The sequence below is a fragment of the Hyla sarda genome, chromosome 8, assembly GCF_029499605.1.
Source record: "Hyla sarda isolate aHylSar1 chromosome 8, aHylSar1.hap1, whole genome shotgun sequence".
NCBI lineage: Eukaryota > Metazoa > Chordata > Amphibia > Anura > Hylidae > Hyla > Hyla sarda.
In genome coordinates this window covers 99,721,442-99,743,353 of record NC_079196.1, presented here as the reverse complement: position 1 = coordinate 99,743,353, position 21,912 = coordinate 99,721,442, and the positions used below count along the sequence as shown (strand labels likewise).

General features: G+C 43.0%; 1 protein-coding gene across 5 annotated transcripts in view; it reads left to right on the top strand.

The window, feature by feature from the left end:
- The window catches only part of CDK15 (cyclin dependent kinase 15), a 305,671-nt gene that overhangs the window by 74,172 nt on the left and 209,587 nt on the right, over positions 1–21,912 (top strand). For all 5 annotated transcript variants that reach the window (XM_056536951.1, XM_056536949.1, XM_056536950.1 and 2 more), the window contains 3 exons: positions 11,471–11,533; positions 16,351–16,474; positions 18,705–18,825. In XM_056536951.1, coding sequence (XP_056392926.1) covers positions 11,471–11,533; positions 16,351–16,474; positions 18,705–18,825 — 308 coding nt within the window. The remainder of the gene's footprint in view (positions 1–11,470; positions 11,534–16,350; positions 16,475–18,704; positions 18,826–21,912) is intronic.

The window sequence follows — 21,912 nt, the reverse complement described above, 5'->3', positions numbered from 1 at the left end:
GATTTTGCAACAATCTGACATGGGTGCATTTTTTGTCAGTGAGTATATATAGGAACAATTTGAAAATAACAATGTCAGCCCAGTAAACTGGGCCCTTTCCTTTACCTATATGGGTGGAAATGTTTTGTAATACCAAATGGGAGGCAGTTTTGTGTGGATGCAGATGGTAGCAGTAAATGGATAATGTTTAAAAACATTTCATCCATATGGCACTGAAGAAATCTGCTGAAAATGTATGCGGAAATTGAGATACAGTGGAACTTTAAAATCCCCAGCATGTTAATTTATGTGTTATGTATGATTTATTTCAGATTCCCCCCATGACCTGGGGACATAAAATACACAATAAGTGCAGGGTTGTGGACTTTCTTGCAGAGACACTGTAGAGCTGCACAAAATCTGCAACACAAGTATAATGTATTTTTTTCCATGGGGGGAAGTGTGTGTGGGGCTAACCAATACAATCAAGGAGTTTGTGTGTGTGTGTGTGGGAGGCAGGTGACTATACACTATATAGGGGGCATTGTGGTGCCTAACTACTATATGGGGACAGTGTGGGTCCCCTAACTACTATATAGGGGCAGTGTGTAGGGCATAACTACTACAGTGGGGCAAAAAAATATTTAGTCAGCCACCAATTGTGCAAGTTCTCCCACTTAAAAAGATAAGAGGTCGGTAATTTTCTTCATAGGTATACCTCAACTATGAGAGACATAATGAGAAAAAAAAAAACATTGTCTGATTTTTAAAGAATTTATTTGCAAATTATGGTGGAAAATAAGTATTTGGTCACCTACAAGCAAGCAAGATTTCTGGCTCTCACAGACCTGTAACTTCTTTAAGAGTCTCCTCTGTCCTCCACTCGTTACCTGTATTAATGACACCTGTTTGAACTTATCAGTATAAAAGACACCTGTCCACGACCTCAAACAGTCACACTCCAAACTCCACTATGGCCAAGACCAAAGAGCTATGGAAGGACACCAGAAACAAAATTGTAGACCTGCAGCAGGCTGGGAAGATTGAATCTGCAATAGGCAAGCAGCTTGGTGTGAAGAAATCAACTGTGGGGGCAATTATTAGAAAATGGAAGACGTACAAGACCACTGATAATCTCCCTCGATCTGGGGCTCCACGCAAGATCTCATCCCGTGGTGAGAAATGATCACAAGAACAGGGAGCAAATATCCCAGAACCACATGGGTGGACCTAGTGAATGACCTGCAGAGAGCTGGGACCAAAGCAACAAAGGCTACCATCAGTAACACACTATGCTGCCAGGGACTCAATGTGTCAGACATGTCCCCCTGCTTAAGCCAGTACATGCCCAGGCCCTTCTGAAGTTTGCAAGAGCATTTGGATGATCCAGAAGAATATTGGGAGAATGTCAAATGGTCAGATGAAACCAAAGTAGAACTTTTCGGTAAAAACTCAACTTGTGTTTGGAGGAGAAAGAATGCAGTACCTACTGAGTTGCATCCAAAAAACGCCATACCTACTGTGAAGCATGGGGGTGGAAGCATCATGCTTTGGGGCTGTTTTTCTGCTAAGGGACCAGGACGACTGGTCCGTGTAAAGGAAAGAATGAATGGGGCCATGTATCATGAGATTTTGAGTGAAAACCTCCTTCCATCAGCAAGGGCATTGAATATGAAACGTGGCTGGGTCTTTTAGCATGACAATGATCCCAAACACACCACCTGGGCAACGAAGAAGTGGCTTTGTAAGAAGCATTTCAAGGTCCTGGAGTGGCCTAAGGAGGAATGGGCCAAAATACCAACAACAGTGTGTGAAAACCTTGTGAAGAATTACAGAAAATGTTTGACCTCTTTCATTGCCAACAAAGGGTATATAACAAAGTATTAAGATGAACTTTTGTCATTGACTAAATACAGTATTTTCCACCATAATTTGCAAATAAATTCTTTAAAAATCAGACAATGCGATTTTATGGATTTTTTTCTCATTATGTCTTTCATACTTGAGGTATACCCATAATGAAAATTTAAGTGGGAGAACATGCACAATTGGTGGTTGTCCAAATACTTTTTTGCCCCACTGTATATGGTTCAGTGTGAGAGGCATAACTACTAAATGGGGCACTGTAAGGGGCCTAACTAATAAATGGGGCAGTGTGAGAAGCCTAGCAACTATATTGGGCAGTATGAGGGGCCTAATTACTATATGGGGCAATGTGAGGAGCCTAACTACTATACGGGCATTGTATGGCTAAGCTTCCACTTGGTTTTTATTCTGGCAGTTTTTGGAAAACTGATGCTGCAGTATTTGAGCCGAAGCCAGAAGTGCATTCAAAAGGAATAGGACATATAAAAGAAGTACTTACACTTCTCCTCCCTTATGGATCACTTTTGACTTTGGCTCAAAAACTGCAGTGACAGTTTTCCAAAAACTGTCAGAAAAAAACCAAGTGGAAACTTAGCCTAATACTGATGGAGAGTTTGTATTAGAGGTGCACCGAAATGGAAATTTCAGAACCGAAACGAAACCGAAATTAAAAAAAATGTCCGGCCGAAACCGATACCGAAAATGACTTCTCCCCGTCTTCTGGTAAAATGCAGCGCTCCGCTCATTAGATTAGATTCCCCCACATTAGATTGCCAGCTCCCCCACATTAGGTCGGGAGTTCCCCCACATTAGTAGGCAGCTCCCCCACAATAGTAGGCAGCTCCCCCACAATAGTAGGCAGCTCCCCAACAATAGTAGGCAGCTCCCCCACAATAGTAGGCAGCTCCCCCACAATAGTAGGCAGCTCCCCAACAATAGTAGGCAGCTCCCCAACAATAGTAGGCAGCTCCCCCACAATAGTAGGCAGCTCCCCCACAACAGTAGGCAGCTCCCCCACAACAGTAGGCAGGTTCCCAAATTAGGTCAGCATTTCCCCCACAATAGTAGGCAGGTTCCCAAATTAGGTCAGCATTTCCCCCACAATAGTAGGCAGGTTCCCCACAATAGTAGGCAGCTCCCCCCAACAATAGTAGGCAGTTCTCACACAATATTAGGCAGCTCCCCCCAACAATATTAGGCAGCTCCCCCCACATTTTTAGGCAGCTCCCCCCCACATTAGGTCAGCAGTTCCCCCACAATAGTAGGCAGGTTCCTCACAATAGTAGGCAGCTCCCCCACATTAGGTCAGCATTTCCCCCACAATAGTAGGCAGCTCCCCCCAACAATAGTAGGCAGTTCCCACACAATATTAGGCAGCTCCCCCCAACAATATTAGGCAGCTCCCCCCACATTTGTAGGCCGCTCCCCCCCACATTAGGTCAGCAGTTCCCCCACAATAGTAGGCAGGTTCCCCAAAATAGTAGGCAGTTCCCCCACAATATTAGGCAGCTCCCCCCACATTTGTAGGCAGCTCCCCCCCACAATATCAGGCAGCTCCCCCCAACAATATTAGGCAGCTTCCCCCAACAATATTAGGCAGCTCCCTCCACAATATTAGGCAGCTCCCCCCAACAATATTAGGCAGCTCCCCCCACAATATTAGGCAGCTCCCCCCCCCACAATATCAGGCAGCTCCCCCCAACAATATTAGGCAGCTCCCCCCCCCAATATTAGGCAGGTCCCCCCACATTTGTAGGCAGCTCCCCCCCACATTAGGTCAGCAGTTCCCCCACAATAGTAGGCAGGTTCCTCACAATAGTAGGCAGCTCCCCCACATTAGGTCAGCATTTCCCCCACAATAGTAGGCAGCTCCCCCCAACAATAGTAGGCAGTTCCCACACAATATTAGGCAGCTCCCCCCAACAATATTAGGCAGCTCCCCCCCCACAATATTAGGCAGCTACCCCCACATTTGTAGGAAGCTCCCCCCCACATTAGGTCAGCAGTTCCCCCACCCCACAGACATACAGCTTCCAGCCATATACAGTGTATGGCTGGAGGCTGTATGTCTGTCCTGCTGCCCCCACAGTGATCCGGTCACCGCTCCTCCGGCCCGGGGTCACATCTACTGCTATGGTCTATGGACCATAGCAGTAGGTGCCGGGACCGAAGGAGCGGTGACCGGAACACTGAAGAAGATGACGCGGTCACTTACCAGGCCCCGGCCGGCGTGCGTTCTCCTGTGACGATCCTGCGGTCCTCCTGCGTCTCTATGGTTGTACGCACGGGACGTCAGTGACGTCCCGTGCGTACGACCATAGAGGCGGAGAAGCGAGGGACCAAAGGAGGATCGCGGGAGGATCGCAGGAGGACGCCGGGGAATGGTGAGTGACCGCCGGACATCCTTATGTCCCGAAAAGATTTTTCGGGACACAGGGATGTCCGGGATAGGAATACTTCTTTTTATGTGCCCGGGCCGGCTCCCGTGTGTGGCTGCAGGCGGGGGCCGACTAGAGCATATAAAAACTAATACTGTGTACTAAAAACCAGGAGGCTTCCAGCTGTTGTGAAACTACAACTCCCAGCATGCCCAGACAGACTTTGCCGGTCCGGGCATGCTGGGAGTTGTAGTTTCACAACAGCTGGAGGCCCCCTGGTTTTTAGTACACAGTATTAGTTTTTATATGCTCTGGCCGGCCCCCGCCTGCAGCCACACACGGGAGCCGGCCCGGGCACATAAAAAGAAGTATTCCTAATCCTATCCCGGAGAGCGCACCCCCCCCCCCCCCGGCCGGCCCCCCCTGCACCCCCCACGAGTGCCTCTGCCACTGGCAGTGTTTGTAACTTGTGCTGTGGGCGGGCAGGGGAGGTGGTCATTATCGGCAAATTTTTTGTTGTTTCGGCATTTTGCCGAAATAGCTATTTTCGGCCGATATGTATCGGCGCCGATATATCGGTGCATCCCTAGTTTGTAAAGAGGTAAAGATGGTGCTGGAGCAAGGAGCCTAAAATATTTAGCAGACTTGGGGACTGGTCATATGGAGAAAAAAAGGGAAAATGAATGACTCTGATGATAAAGTGCTGGATTCTACCTTTATATGGGCAGTGTATGGGAAGGGGAGTATAGGGTATTGGTTTCTATATAGTGTATTTTATTCATTAGCAGTAATAGCCGTATTGCTGTACTATTCAGTCACTATGTGGTGTAATAGTAGTGGTCATGGTGTTGTGGTATTATGTGTCCATTGTATATGGGTATTACTGTTATCATTGGTCTTGGTATACTGGATTTGGTCAGTTACAGTATAGTTATTTTTTGGTGTTTTACAGTATAGTGATTTTTGGTGTTTTTTGCTGACTGTATGACTAGTATAATTAGGTACACAATAATATCATGTGCAGAAAAATGTCATATGTTAACATTATATATATACATATACATGAAGTTTAAAAAAAAATATATATATATATATAAAATTTTTGTTGACCATTGTGGTCACAGCCATGACCTTTTTTACTTTGTCTAGGCACAACACAGCACAATCCTTGTAGAGGGACATGGCAATGGTCTCACAAACCCTGTTGAAGCCAATATTGTCTAGCTACAACATTATAACTGAGTGTCCATTTTTCTAAAACAGAGCGTTCTCTCTATGTGGCATACCCCCCCCCCCCCCCCCCCCCCGTTTGTGGCATTTTATCCAATAGATCTTTTTGTGCTTTTCCTGTCCAATAGAAAAAAAATTGTTTGTGCTATGTGTTTATACGTTGTGGTTTTATGGTGCTTTTCCCATGTTTTACATGACTTTAAATCACATAATCAAATAATCACATGGCTTGTAACAAAATTGCAACAAAAAAAATGCATGTACAGAATTTTCTTGGGTAATAACACTACAAAAACTTCATCAAAACCCTACATGAAGCACAAGAAAAAACAATATTAGTTTTTGGAGCATTTTTTTCAGGACTAAAAACGCCATGGAAAAGAAGAGAGAACAATTGTTTCAGATATTATAAAGAAATCTGTATGAACCCAAATGGTTAATCTGCCCTTTTGTTATTCTGGTTACTGTGAAAACACCCTGTTCTCTGGAGGGTCAGCTGACCTTGCTGGCTTTTCACCTGCTTTGCTCCCTATTTAAACCTCCAGTATTCTTCCAGGCATTGCCTGGGAAAGAGCGTTTGTATTGTATATTGTATTTTTGGCATATTTGACCCATTGGCTCCACTCTCTGACTCCTCTTCTGTTTCTGCAATTTGGCTTTTCTGTTATCTCTTGGTACTGACTCGGCTTGTGGACTGTGACATATTGAGTGTTTGTTTTGTTATTATTTCCGTTAGTGTGTGTGGTTTCATACCTCCGTCTGTATTGTAAGTTAATTTTGTTGACGTTTTACTCCCTACACTTATTTAGGCAGGGACTGTCACTGTGCTTGTGGACCCGTCGCCTAGGGCGGGTAAGCAAGTAGGCAGGACAGTTGGGGGCGGGTAAGTTCAGGGCTTTATTCTTCCCTGCCCATGTGTGACACAATCCTTAACCCCTTAAGGACCGAGCCCTTTTTCACCTTAAGGACCAAATTTTGCTCTGGGGGCATGCCACATTTCGGAAGCCCCTATGGTGCCAGGACAGCAAAAAAAAAACACATGGCATACCATTTTGAAAACTAGACCCCTCGGGGAACGTAACAAGGGGTTAAGTGAACCTTTATACCCCACAGGTGTTTCATGACTTTTGTATATGTAAAAAAAAAATTTTTTTTTTTACCTAAAATGCTTGTTTGCCCAAAAATTTTACATTTTTAAAAAGGGTAATAGCAGAAAATCCCCCCCCCAAATTTGAAGCCCAATTTCTCCCGAGTACGGCGATATCCCATATGTGACCCTAAACTGTTGCCTTGAAATACGACAGGGCTCCAAAGTGAGAACGCCATGTGCATTTGAGGCCTAAATTAGGGACTTGCATAGGGGTGGACATAGGGGTATTCTACGCCAGTGATTCCCAAACAGGGTGCCTCCAGCTGTTGTAAAACTCCCAGCATGCCTAGACAGTCAGTGGCTATCTGGCAATACTGGGAGTAGTTGTTTTGCAACAGCTGGAGGCTCCATTCTGGAAACAGTGGCGTACCAGACGTTTTTCATTTTTATTGGGGAGGGGGGCTGTGTAGGGGTATGTGTATATGTAGTGTTTTTTACTTTTTATTTTGTGTTAGTGTAGTGTTTTTAGGGTACAGTCGCACGGGCGGAGGTTCACAGTAGTTTCTCGCTGGCAGCTTGAGCTGCAGCAGAAAATTTGCCGCAGCTCAAACTTGCAGCCGGATACTTACTGTAATCCTCCGTCCATGTGAGTGTACCCGTACGTTCACATTGGGGGGGGGGGGGGGGGAAACATCCAGCTGTTGCAAAACTACAACTCCCAGAATGTACGGTCTATCAGTGGATGCTGGGAGTTGTAGTTTTGCAACCGCTGGAGGCTCCGTTTTGGAAACAGTGGCGTACCAGACGTTTTTCATTTTTATTGGGGAGGGGGGCTGTGTAGGGGTATGTGTATATGTAGTGTTTTTTACTTTTTATTTCATTGTGTGTTAGTGTAGTGTAGTGTTTTTAGGTTACAGTCGCACGGGCGGAGGGTTCACAGTAGTTTCTCGCTGGCAGTTTGAGCAGCGGCAGAAAATTTGCCGCAACTCAAACTTGCAGCCGGATACTTAGTGTAATCCTCCGCCCATGTGAGTGTACCCTGTACGTTCACATGGGGGGGGGGGGGAAATACCTCCAGCTGTTGCAAAACTACAACTCCCAGCATGTACGGTCTATCAGTGCATGCTGGGAGTTGTAGTTTTGCAACAGCTGGAGACACACAGGTTGTGAAACACTGAGTTTGGTAACAAACTCAGTGTTTTGCAACCAGTGTGCCTTCAGCTGTTGCAAAAGCTACAACCCCCAGCATGTACAGACAGCGGAAGGGCATGCTGGGTCTTGTAGTTATGCAACAGCCGGAGGCATACTACATTGGCTGGGGATGCTGGGGATTGTAGTTATGCAACAGCTGGAGACACACTGGTTTGCTACTTAACTCAGTGTGCCTTCCGCTGTTGCAAAACTACAACTCTCAGCAGTCACCGACAGCCAACGGGCATGCTGGGAGTTGTAGTTATGCAACCACCAGATGCACCACTACAACTCCCAGCATGCACTTTAGCTGATTGTGCAAGCTGGGAGTTGTAGTTATACAACAGCTGAAGGTACACTTTTCCATAGAAAGAATGTGCCTCCAGCTGTTGCAAAACTACAAGTCCCAGCATGCCCATAAGGGCATGCTGGGAGTTGTGGTGGTCTGCCTCCTGCTGTTGCATAACTACAGCTCCCAGCATGCCCTTTTTGCATGCTGGGAGCTGTTGCTAAGCAACAGCAGGAGTCTGTCACTCACCTCCTGCTGCTGCTCCACGATGCCGCCGCACAGGTCAGTCCCTCGCCGCCACCGTCGCTCCTGGGGCCACGATCCCAACAGGGTCGCCGGGGATCGGGGTCCCCAGCACCGAGGGGTGGAGCGGGTTGCGGGAGTGACACCCGCATCAGGCGCCCTGATTGGTCGACGAATCAGGGCGATCGTGAGGTGGCACCAGTGCCACCTCACCCCTGCTGGCTCTGGCTGTTCGGGGCCGTCTCTGACGGCCCCGATCAGCCAGTAATTCCGGGTCATCGGGTCACTGGAGACCCGATTGACCCGGAATCCGCCGCAGATCGCTGAACTGAATTGTCCAGCGATCTGCGGCAATCGCCGACATGGGGGGACATAATGACCCCCCTGGGCGATATGCCGGGATGCCTGCTGAACGATTTCAGCAGGCATCCGGCCCCGGCTCCCCTCCGGCTAGCGGCGGGGGCCGGAAATGCTCAGGGCGTATCCATACGCCCTCGGTCCTTAAGGATTTGGAAACGGGGGCGTATGGATACGCCCTATGTCCTTAAGGGGTTAAGAAGGAGCGCATAACACTCTAATATAAAAGTACTGCACTACTTTTTACCAAATATACCTCACGGAACTTTCTATTTATAATATGGGTGTTTTGGATTTATCAAAGTTTGAGCAGAGGAAAAGTGGAGCAGTTGCCCATAACAACCAATCAAATTTCTTCTTTTTTTTTAGAGGCCTTTTTAAAAATGAATCCCTTAAGGACTGAGGGGATTACCCATACGCTCCCGTTTTAGAGTCCTTAAGGACTGAGGGCTTATGGGTACGCCCGTGGGAATTCCAGTCCCTGCCGCTAGCCGGTCGTGGACCAGACTGGGATGCCTGCTGAAATCATTCAGCAGGCATCCCAGCATATCGCCCATGGGGGTCCTGAGACCCCCATGTCAGCGATCGCCGCAAATCACCGGTCAATTCAGACCGGCGATCTGTGGCGATTCCGGATCATACGGGTCTCCGGTGACCTGGTGACCCAGAAAATAAGGGGGATCATGGGTGTCTTGTGCCACCCCTCCTATCCCTGCTATTGGTCGGTCAGAAGTGACCGACCAATAGCAGATGGGGGGCAGGGGAATTAAAGTTCGGTTCTCCCGTTTTGACCACCCACAGTTACAAATGTTTGTGGGCTTTTTATCCTTTTACCCCTTATGAAAAGGAAAAGTTGAGATCTACACCAGCCTGTTAAAGAAAAGACCCCCAAAATTTGTAACACAATTTCTCCTGAGTACAGAAATACCCCATATGTGGGCATAAATTGCTCTGCGGGCCCACAACAAGGCTCAGGAGTGAGCGCGCACTATGTACATTTGAGACCTAAATTGGTGATTTGCACAGGGGTGGCTGATTTTACAGCGGTTCTGACATAAACGCAAAAAAATAAATACCCACGCCATTGGGCTTTTGGAGAGAAAATTTGTCCGGAATTATAGCCCATGTGTGTTTACAAAGCCCTAAATAGTGCCAGAACAATGGACCCCCCACACATGTGATCCCCTTTTGGAAACTACACCCCTCATGTAATGTAATAAGAGGTTCAGTGAGCATTTACGCATCACAGGTGTCTGACAGATTTTTGGAACAGTGGTCCGTGAAAATGGAAAATGTAATTTTTCATTTGCACAGCCCACTGCTCCAAAGATCTGTCAAACGCCAGTGGGGTGTAAATGTTTCCAAAATGGGGTCACATGTGGGGGGGGGGGGTCCACTGTCCTGGCACCACGGGGGCTTTGTAAATGCTCATGGCCCCCGACTTCCATTCCAAACAAATTCTCTCTCAAAAGCCCAATGGCGCTCCTTCTCTTCTGAGCATTGTAGTGCGACAGCAGAGCACTTGACGTCCACATATGGGGTATTTCCATACTCAGAATAAATGGGGTTACAAATTTTGGGGGCATTTTCTCCTATTATCCCTTGTAAAAATGTAAAAGTTGGGGGAAAAAATGCATTTTAGTGAAAAATTTTTTTTTTTCATTTACACATCCTACTTTAACGAAAAGTCGTCAAACACTTGTGGGGTGTTAAGGCTCACTGTACTGTATGTGTTTTTATTTTTTTGCTGTTCTGGCACCATAGGGGCTTCCTAAATGAGACATTTCAGCAAAATTTGCTTTCCAAAATTCCATTGTCGCTCCTTCCCTTCTGAGCCCTCCAGTGCACCCACAGAGCACTTGACATCCACATATGAGGTATGTCCTTACTCGAGAAAAATGGGTTTACAAATTTTGCAGGATTTCTCTCCTTTTACCCCTTAAAGGGCTCAGTCCTTAAGGTGAAAAAGGGCTCAGTCCTTAAGGGGTTAAAGAAGCAATCTTCTTGATTGCTATAGGCAACTGGTACATTTTTTTTCTGCACAGGATTTTATAAATCTGCCCCATAAAGCTTCTGCCCTCCCCCCCCCCCCCTTGCGCGATCTCCTGCAGCACCTGGCGTTCCTGCAGCATTGGTCATGATGTCACGGCCACACCCCCTCCATTCATGTCTATGGATGGCGGGGGGATGGTGAGGAGACATGAATGGAGGGGACGTGGCATGACATAACGAGGGGTATGGCCATGACATCACAATCACGGTCTCCAGCTCTGAGTGTTCTGAATAAAATTTTCAGAACGCTGGAGCACCAGAATACCCCTTTAAGGCACATCAAAGACATGAGCAAAAGTAGCGAAGACATTGAGGAGCCAGTGGCAAAACTCCTGCCATTTTTTATTACAAAGCAGTTTATTTTTTAAAAACTTTTTTTTAGTTGATAATGATAATATATAATATTGATAATAACCCAATAGCTTAGTTACGCATATGCATAGTCATATGTAAAGGAGAAGCTTCTCTAGGTTGGCGTTTAAGTTAGTTTAAAGTGCGTTCCGGGCTAAAGTCAACTTGTTACAGTTTATTAATGTTGGAAAAGCCTTATACCTTGAGTTTTTTTTTTTTGTAAGAAAAACATGTAGGACTGAAAATTACTAAAAGTCTTGGATGCTTGGAATAGCCTTCCAGCAGAAGTGCTAGCTGCAAAAGGATATCATTCATATAAGAAAGAGCCAGAGACTATTGATAGTATTCAGAATATTACGTTTTTGAATCATCAGTTCCCTCCACACCCTTTTGATCATGTGATGTCTACAGCTTTAAAGACTACTACTTTTTTTTCCCCTGCAGCATACAGACCTGTCACAGTACATGGCACAGCACCCGGGTGGACTTTTGCCCTACAATGTTCGGGTAAGTTCTTTATCAGAGAATCTGTTGAAAGTTACAGTACATTCAGGTGCTTCTGGCATCAACTGATTGACATCCGAATTGTGTCTTTTCTTCATCCTATTCACAGAAGAAAATGTTATACAAATATTAGGATATACAGTGAATATTTATGTATTTCTTTGCTGATTCTACTGATAACAATTGAACAGAAAAGTTGCATATGCATCTAGTAGCGACTACTAACATAATTATTAAACCGAAGACTATTTACACACGTATAGGCAATCTTAGCAGTAAGCGGGATCCTACATGATGCATTTATTGTATTCGACAACAGCAGGCACTAGCCCGGGACTTTATCAGTAATGTATCTGCTGTTGCTGCAAATAAACAGCACCAGCTCAGCAACTCATGTTAACCAGCAGGACTTGAAATGCAGAGGATTTGCGAAACTACAGATATAGTGTAGGTAAAGTATATATCAACAATGGCTACATCATGCAGTAAGTCTCCCTTATTGCCCTGTGTAAATGAGCAAAGCAATGAGCAATAGAAATATTGTTTATTACTGATGAAAATGTATCAGTCATAAATATCTGAAGATAGAGTTAAAAAAAACAAGTTTGATTGAGAAATTCCACGCCCTCCTCCTGCCATTCAGGCTTGATTGGCAACCTGAGTGCAGGGAGAAGCTGTCTGTCAAGTCTGACTGGTAGGAGGAGAGCTGGAGCAGCCGGGCCCACTGCCTGTGATTAGATACCAGTTACTTGCACTCAAACTCACTTTGATAACTCTACATGGCATCACATAGAGCAGAGAAGAACAGTGTCAGAATGCTGTTATCCTCACCTTTCAGGTCCTGGGGCTAGGGTGTGAGGCACCAATAGCCTGGCAGGTTCTTATTAAAGGGGTTGTCCCACATTTACAATTCATCCTCTATCCTTGGATTGGGAATAATTATCTGAACACATGGGGTCTAACTGCTCTGACCCCACGTAATCTTGGCAATGGGGACCTGAGTCTCCCTTCGCAATTGAGCAGCAGGAGGTGCATGCATATCACCATTCCATTCATTCTGTATGGAAGCTGCTGAAGATAGCCAAGTATAGCGTTCAGCTATCCCTAGGGCTCCCATAAGGATTGAATGAAGCGGTGACGTGCAAGCGCATACCCCTGCACTATTCTGAGAAGGACTTAGGAAATAAGAAAAGATAGCGATTTCAGCACCGATTTTTCCAATTGTGTTTCATGCCATATATGGTGAGGTGTATGTAATATGTTAAATGTATTACACACACCATCAGGATTACAGTAGCTATAATACTTATTTATTTTCTTATTTGTGGAAATAAACAAAAAAAACATTATTGAACACCCTATTGATCTTACATTTACCTTTTTATTGCACTTGAGAAGTCATTTGATCACTAGTATAATGCTTTGGAATACCAATGATATTTTTCACTGTTACACTTAAATGGGCACTGTTGTTTCAAACAACTTCCTTCCATTTGATAGTCTCTGTGATTCCTAACATTTGTGTAAATCACTTCTTGCCAAAAAGACTCCTTACCTCAGAAAAACAGCTCTAAAGTCTTGGACACAAATTGTCTTTCTTCCCTGAAATCTGCTGTCCACTTCCTGTTTGGGGAATTCTGTCTCTAGTAGCAAACATAGCAAAACAAAACATAGGAACTGGGAGGTGAGCTTAGCTACTACTCTGCTGGAGAGAGGGATAGAAAGACTGTGTTCCTGAAAGCTGTGACCATTCTGCAGAGGATCTGCACTGTCTACTGAGTAAAACAAGGCTTCCCTCTCAGCAGCAGTTTCAGTGCTTAATGTAATCCCTTCCTTGCTATGCTACTGCTTTATGCACAGTCCTGTCTTCTGTATTAAATTGAATCTTCATCTTCATTAAGTCTAGAGGTTTGTCTTCAGTAGTAGTGCAGTACTTAGTGTAACCTCTTCCATGCTGTTCTGCTGCTAAGGAGGTACAACCTATGTGTCTACTACTTGCAAACAGCTTAGGCCCTCTTCACATATATGTCCAGCATTCAGTGATCTTTCCCTCTGGCGCTGTAGAAAAAACATTGTATAGTAACTAATTGTAGAACTGATTCCATTCAATTGAATGGGACAGGTCACATTCATCTGGCATTTCATGTTGGACTGTGGACAGTAGAATACACTGCATGGGCACCAGACAAGGGAACACATCTTGCCTGTCTGGAATGCACAGTAATAAACACCAAATCCTAACACAATTGATAACAATGGATACACTTTTGCCACCAGTTGGGGCATCAGTTGCTGTGAGTATAGGCTGTGCATGACACCGGACATATGTGAACCCAGCCTTAGCTAATGGAGACGTCTTTTAAAGGAATTTTCCACCATGAGGGGATTTTAGTGCGTACCTGCCAGATAGTGATAGACATGCTTAGGAAGGATCTGTGCTTGTCTTTGGGTTAAATGAGATTACCATAAAGCTGTGTCTATCTTTCTGTGAACTGGGTATTTCCTGTTAAAGTTCTCTCAAACTACATATGCCATAGTTTCTTGCTTGTAAGTGTGAGGTCACTTTCCTCCCTCCCACACATCAGCCACCCCACCCATTGAAACACAAATGAGCTGCATTCCATTCAAAAGACTAGTGTTTTCTAACCAGAGTGCCTACAGCTGTTGCAAATTTTGTTTTAAAATTTATAAAGAATTAGTTGCAAAATGATCTCTCCCACCCACTGGTTGCTCCACCCACTGAAGCAGGACAGACTCCCTTTGCACACCTGACTAGTGATGTCATGTCTTGGCCGCACTGCAACTTGGGAAAACCTGAGACCTGAGTAATTTTGTATGCTGTTAAAAATAAATATTGGGGCAAAAATTTTTGAAGATTTGCGAGGCCACCATCACACACAGGTACAGACACTAGATTATGAACAACTAACTTTACAGCCCCTGTAGCATAGTCAAATAAAAAAAAATACCTGGAAGACGCCTTTAATGGCTGTGACAGCACTAGAACCACCTTGTTACCACTCTAAAGGGTTAATATGATCTAACCATGTGGGTTTAAAAAAAAAAGAGAAGTATGCATGATAGTTATTTTTCTTAGACCCTTAGATATCACTTTGATGCTCATTAGAATGGGCATTGTCAGATACAAAAACTTTTGATATGTTTGATAGGTTTTGCAATTGCTTTCATTAGAAAATTTTCAGTATTTCATACCGAAAAAGCCAGTCAAACAACTTACCCCCCCCCCCCCCGCCTGCTTGTACACATATTATTCCTGCTGTGTCCATGCGTCATCACCTATGTCATGGACACACTTCCATGATTGACAGCTGTGAGCGCAGGGCTCACAGCTAGAGGAAAAATCCTCCCACTGTCAGCTTGTGTCCCGCTACTGTCAGTGAGGACAAGCTGGGAGTTGTAGTTTTGCTAAAGCTAGGGGAGATGTGAGCAGACAGCATACTGAGGGAGGGGGCGGAGACCTGCACATTGAGGCCACGCCCCCTCCCTTTGAGAGGAATTCAGACTAGGGAGCTAAATTAAAAGTGTAAAAAAATAAATAGGTGCTAGACACATAAAAATTAGATGTACATGGTCAGGATTAGGTACTGAGAGATATATAATTAAAAAAAAAATTTTGTTGGATCTGACGGGTACGCTTCAAGTTCCTACAGTAACTGTAAAAAATTTACATATTTGTTTATATTGTGCGCTACTGTCCAAACCACTAAAACATTTTTGATCCTGTATGGTGAATGGCATATATGAAAAAAAAAATCCAAATTCCATAATTGCTGTTTTTTTTTTTTTGCCAAATATCAGAAAAAAGTAATTGCCATTTTCACCCAATTTATATCTGAAATAAGCACTTTTTTCTGGTTTCACTGCATATTTTATGGTTTTATGATGTCATTAAAGAGCCAAATTGGTCCAACACAAAACAAGCCCTCATATGGGCCATTAAAAGGCGAGAAGTAAAAACAAAAATTGGCCCTGGTCCAGGGAATAAACAAGCGTCGATTATTAGATCAGTATTTAGGCACGTGAAAGCAGATCAAAAATGATCTATAATCACTATTTACTCTTTATAACCCATGTACAGCTGATTTGCACGCTTTCAATTCTGCAAAGCCCCTTTAATGAATGCAGTACCATTTGTCTGTCGGCTATGGCTTGGAGAAACCAGGCTTCAGTAATTTTTTCATTAGGCAATGTTATTTAATGGGATTCTCTATGAATAGAACTTCTATAAAATTTGCAGTTCATGAAAGTATGTTTTTATTACTTCCATTGTAATAAATTCAGCCCATGTTCCCGCAGCCCCTTAGCCTAAGCTTCTTCTGCCTCTGAAATGGCCTGCTGGTGTTCATTAGGTCTCTGACAAGTGAGAATAGCCAACACCTCAACATATACAGCTGTAGGCACCGCACACTTGGGCATGGAGAGACTGTAGGCAACCAGAACATTGACCTTAACCTTTCTGCGAACACAGAATACCGTGCCCCACACCAATTGACACCGGCCTCAAATGCCTCTGGGATTTTACCAAAATCCAAAGGCTCTGATATTTTACTAATAAATATTTGTCCTGGAGATAGTAGTTCCTGTGAATGAGGATTGCATGAGTTTCTCTCATTGTGACAGTAAATATATTTCCATTTAAACCACTTGCATTGATCAAGGAATCTTTCTATATAATAAATTAAAAAAGCCTGGAATCTGATGTGTTACTGATTCTAACCAGAACTGTATACAAAAAAAGTCATTCTGTACAAGGTGAAGAGAATCTCTTTTTGATCTATACTTGTTATCTCCTCATGTAGCTCTTCATGTTCCAGTTGCTTAGAGGTCTGGCCTATATCCATCACCAGCACATCCTACATCGGGACCTAAAGCCGCAGAATCTTCTCATCAGCTACCTAGGGGAGCTCAAACTGGCTGACTTTGGTAAGTGCCAGCCTGATAAGACCATTTTGTGCACAGCAGCTGAAACAACAAGGGATGTGGCTGCTAGTCTTCTTTTTTCAGGAGCAAGTTTTTGATGTATAGTCTGCGATATATCAGGGAAAACTACAGCATTAAATAATCTATCTATCTATCTATCTATCTATATATATATGCAGCAATTATCTGTTATTTACATAGATATTAGTCACATATGTACTAGAAACATGTAGGAGAATTCACACATTGCAGTACATTAAAAAGTTTACAGTTATACGGTACAAAAATATAACTGAAAAAAAAAAATCCATGCAAAATATTAATCATTTGCTTGTTTCAAAGGGAGCTGGGTTACGGTGCTGAGACCCAGCGCAAAATCACCAGCCACCAGTGCAAATTCAATCAAATAGAACTCTAAAACTATTGATCCAAATATAAGTCAGTGTGGTCCATCTGGCAGCGCCTTAACAGAAGCAACTCCTGGCCATGGTAGCAATATTTTAATATTTTACCATATGTAATGCATGCAAAATGTGAAAAAATGAAAGGGTCTAAAGACTTTCAGTGTGCATTGTAACTTACTTACACTTGAACTTAAAGGGGTTCTCCACCATAAGGTAATTTTAGTACGTACCTGGCAGACAGTAATGGACCTGCTTAGGAAGGATCTGCGCTTGTCTTGGGGCTAAATGGCTATGTCATGAGATTACCATAACATTGTGGCTAGCTGTTTGTGAACTTGTATTTCCTGTTTGGCTTTTCTTTTTTTGACTACAAATCCCACAATTCCATTTTCCTCTCTACCACACATCAGCCACCCCACCCATTGAAACAAAAGACCTGTGGTTTTCAATCAGGGTGCCTACAGCTGTTGCATTAGTTGCAGATTGATCCCTCCACCCATTCGAGCAGACAGGCTCCCTGTCATCAGCTGACTAGTGAGTCAGGTCTCGGCCACATTGCAAGCTGGGAAAAATCCAAGACAACAGTAATTTTGTATACTGTTAAAAATAAATAGTGGGGAGAAAATCACAGAAGAATTGTAAGAAAACTGTCACACACAGGTACAGACACTATATTATGAACTACACTAACTTTACAGCCCCTGTAGCATAGTCAAATAAAAATAAATTCCTGGAATACTCCTTTAACTTTGAACAAGTGGACCATAGATGGCAACTCTACGACACGTGTGGACACTGAGCCCTACAGTACAGTGTATATAACAACCATCTTATAAGTGTAGAGAAAGAGTCAGCCAGCTTCCACCCCGGAACACAATCAGCATGTAGGAAGCCCTGTGTGGAGGCCCAGATATTGAAATGATGCTGAGGTTTTATTCTACCAAAGTCATAGATGCAACATATCAGCAAACACAGTGCCTTTCCTGAGCATAAAAATCGTAGAGCAAATGTTCATTTATATATACAGAGTAAAAACAGAGATTGGCACAAAATCAGGTGTTGTATATCACATATAATTGTGGAACTCCTATCCATTGACTGTTAACATCACCCCCCCCTTGATATGTGACTATATATATATCTTATATTAGACAAACATAGATATCTAAACGTTTATAAAAATATATATAAAAAAATCATAATTATTTTAAAGGGGATAAGATGTCTGATCGTGGGGGGCCCGCCGTTGGGACCCCTGCAATCTTTGTGCAGCACCCGCATTCAACCTCTTTGTTTCCGGGACTGGAGACGTGAGGTCATGTCACGCTCCCTTGTGATGTCATGCCACTCCCCCCTCCATTGATGTCTATGGGAGGGGGCATGATGACCGTCACGCCCCCACCTATAGATATAAATGGAGGGGCGTGGCGTTACGTCACAAGGGGGCAGGGCGTGGTTTCATGTCTCCAGTCACATCTCTGCTTCTGAGACTGGAGACGCAGCCCTGCATAGAATGCGGGTGTTGCATGGAGCTCGCAGGGGGTCCCAACGGTGGGGCCCCACGATCAGACATCTTATCCCCAATCCTTTGGATAGGGGATAAGATGTATTTGGCCAGAATACCCCTTTAATGGTAACATATATATATATATATATATATATATATATATATATATATACATATATATATATATATCTGTCCAAATCTTCTACTCTTGAAAGTTCCTGACACGGAGCAGAGAGCACTGTGGTCAGACTGATAAGAACTATACAACTTTCTCTTAAGCATTTTTTTTTTCCTGATGTATTTTTATTTGCTGTTTACATAGGTCTTGCCCGTGCAAAGTCGATTCCCAGCCAGACATATTCATCAGAAGTGGTCACTCTATGGTACCGTCCACCAGATGTTCTTTTAGGTGCTACAGATTATTCGTCTGATCTTGATATCTGGTAAGAACAAGAAGCTTTGCCTTTACCTTAAAAATTGTAAGCCACAGAAATAGCCTGCAGTTTTTACACAGAATGAATGAAAATAGAAACCGAATAAATATGTGTCAGTCATGCCTTGCATTTATATATGTTGAATGAGACAAGACTCTTTGGGGCCGATAGCCTTCTGCTGGGCAACTCTATAATCTACAAACACCCTGTTGTAATTGGTAGGTAATATTTGTTCTCTTTCTTTATAGAAAAAAATATATACATATATATATATATATATATATATATATATTGGATTTCAGAGCAGGTTACTACTAAAAAACTATAACGACACGCAATAAGATGCAATAGTAAACTAAAATATACTATTGATGAAGGAACGTAACATATTGCTCTACAAACCGTATTGAAGGTTTCAAAATCCTATAATCTACAAACAGCTCATACAGAGCAATAGGCTGTCTAGAAGGATGCTTTGTATGCACTCCATATATACCCTTTCTGGATACAGACTCAAGGGCAGGAGGATGTAGAGATCATGCATAGACACAAAGTAGTGAAGAAAAAAAAAAGATACAGAAGGTGAGGCATATAGTCAGAATCTAAATGATGTTCTGAGCTTTCTAGTGCATGCACCCCCCCTCCCCCCACCCTCCCCGACATATAAAGTGTGCAAGAAGGATAAAAGATGACACAGACTGTTTTATCCTGGCAGTGGATGATGGCACAGAATACAGAGCAGATGCAGAGTCCTAAGAAAAGGAGCCATATTAGTAACTCAGGTGCCAGGTGCTTTCTGCATTTAACCCTTTTTTGATTTTGACTAAAAGTTTTTGTTTTACAAGAATTATTTTTTGATGGTTTATTTTAATAAATGAGAATTGTATTAGGTGCAAAAGATCTAGAGGCAACAATATTGCCACATTCATACAATCATTTGTCATCAGGTACTATGCAAATATAGGATCAGTTCAACTAAATGTCTTTAAAAAATTGTTTTTTTTGGGGGGTGGTGATCTTAAAATATAGCTATAGGATGCGATTTAAAAACTGACGCAAAGTGATATCAAATTTTGTATGCATCACAATTAATGATTAATTGATTAATTTCACAAAGAAACGGAAGAAATGCAGACAGCAAGGAACAAGGACACCAATATATCTTATCTTAACCGCTTAACCCCTTAAGGACTCAGGGTTTTTCCGTTTTTGCACTTTCGTTTTTTCCTCCTTACCTTTCAAAAATCATAACCCTTTCAATTTTCCACCTAAAAATCCATATTATGGCTTACTTTTTGCGTCCCCAATTCTACTTTACAGTGACATTAGTCATTTTACCCAAAAATGCACGGCGAAACGGGAAAAAAAATCATTGTGCGACAAAATCGAAGAAAAAACGCCATTTTGTAACTTTTGGGGGCTTCCGTTTCTACGCAGTACATATTTCGTTAAAAATGACACCTTATCATTATTCTGTAGGTCCATACGGTTAAAATGATACCCTACTTATATAGGTATGATTTTGTCGCACTTCTGGAAAAAATCATAACTACATGCAGGAAAATTTATACGTTTAAAAATGTTATCTTCTGACCCCTATAACTTTTTTATTTTTCCACATACAGGGCAGTATGAGGACTAATTTTTTGCGCCGTGATCTGAAGTTTTTATCGGTATGATTATTGTTTTGATCGGACTTTTTGATCACTTTTTATTAATTTTTTAATGGTATAAAAAGTGACCAAAAATGCTCTTTTTTTGACTTTGGAATTTTTTTGCGCGTACGCCATTGATCGTGCGGTTTAATTAATGATATATTTTTATAGTTCGGACATTTACGCACGCGGCGATACCACATATGTTTATTTATTTATTTTTTTACACTGTTTTATTTTTTTATGGGAAAAGGGGGGTGATTCAAACTTTTATTAGGGAAGGGGTTAAATGACCTTTATTAACATAGGGACCTATAACACTGCACACACTGATCTTCTATGCTGATCACTGGCGTGTATTAACACGCCTGTGATCAGTGTTATCGGCGCTTGACTGCTCCTGCCTGGATCTCAGGCACGGAGCAGTCATTCGCCGATCGGACACCGAGGAGGCAGGTAAGGGCCCTCCCGGTGTCCTGCAAGCTGTTCGGGGTGCCGCGATTTCACCGCGGCAGTCCCGAACAGCCCGACTGAGCAGCCGGGTCACTTTCACTTTCACTTTAGAAGTGGGGGTCAGCATTGACCGCCGCTTCTAAAGGGTTAATACCGCACATCGCCGCGATCAGCGATGTGTGGTATTAGCCGCGGTATTAGCCCGGCCGTTAATGAGCGCCGGTACCGACGCAATATGATGCGGGATCGCGGCGCGATCCCGCTTCATATCGCGGGAGCCGGCGCAGGACGTAAATATACGTCCTGCATCGTTAAGGGGTTAAGGACTCAGCCCATTTGGACCTTAAGGACTCAGACAATTTTTTTTTTACGCTTTCGTTTTTTCCTCCTCCCCTTCAAAAAATCATAACTCTTTTATATTTTCATCCAGAGACTAGTATGAGGGCTTGTTTTTTGCGCGACCAGTTGTCCGTTGTAATGCCATCACTCACTTTACCATAAAATGTATGGCGCAACCAAAAAAATACTATTTGTGTGGGGAAATTAAAAAGAAAACCGCAATTTTGCTAATTTTGGAAGGTTTTGTTTTCACGCTGTACAATTTATGGTAAAAATGACATGTGTTTTTTTATTCTCTGGGTCAATACGATTAAAATGATACCCATGATTATGCACTTTTCTTTTACTGTTGCGCTTAAAAACAATCGCAAACTTTTTAACTAAATTATTACGTTTACAATCCCCCTAATTTGAAGACCTATAACTTTTTCATTTTTCCGTATGAGCGGTGGTATGAGGGCTCATTTTTTGCGCCGTGATCTGTAATTTTTATTAATACCATATTTGCTTATACAAAACTTTTATTACTTTTTTTTATAAATTTTTTTGGGAATAAAATGTTATTAAAAAAAAACATCTATTTTGGACTTTTTTTTTTTTTTTGTGTTCACGCCGTTCACCGTATGGGATCATTTACATTTTATTTTAA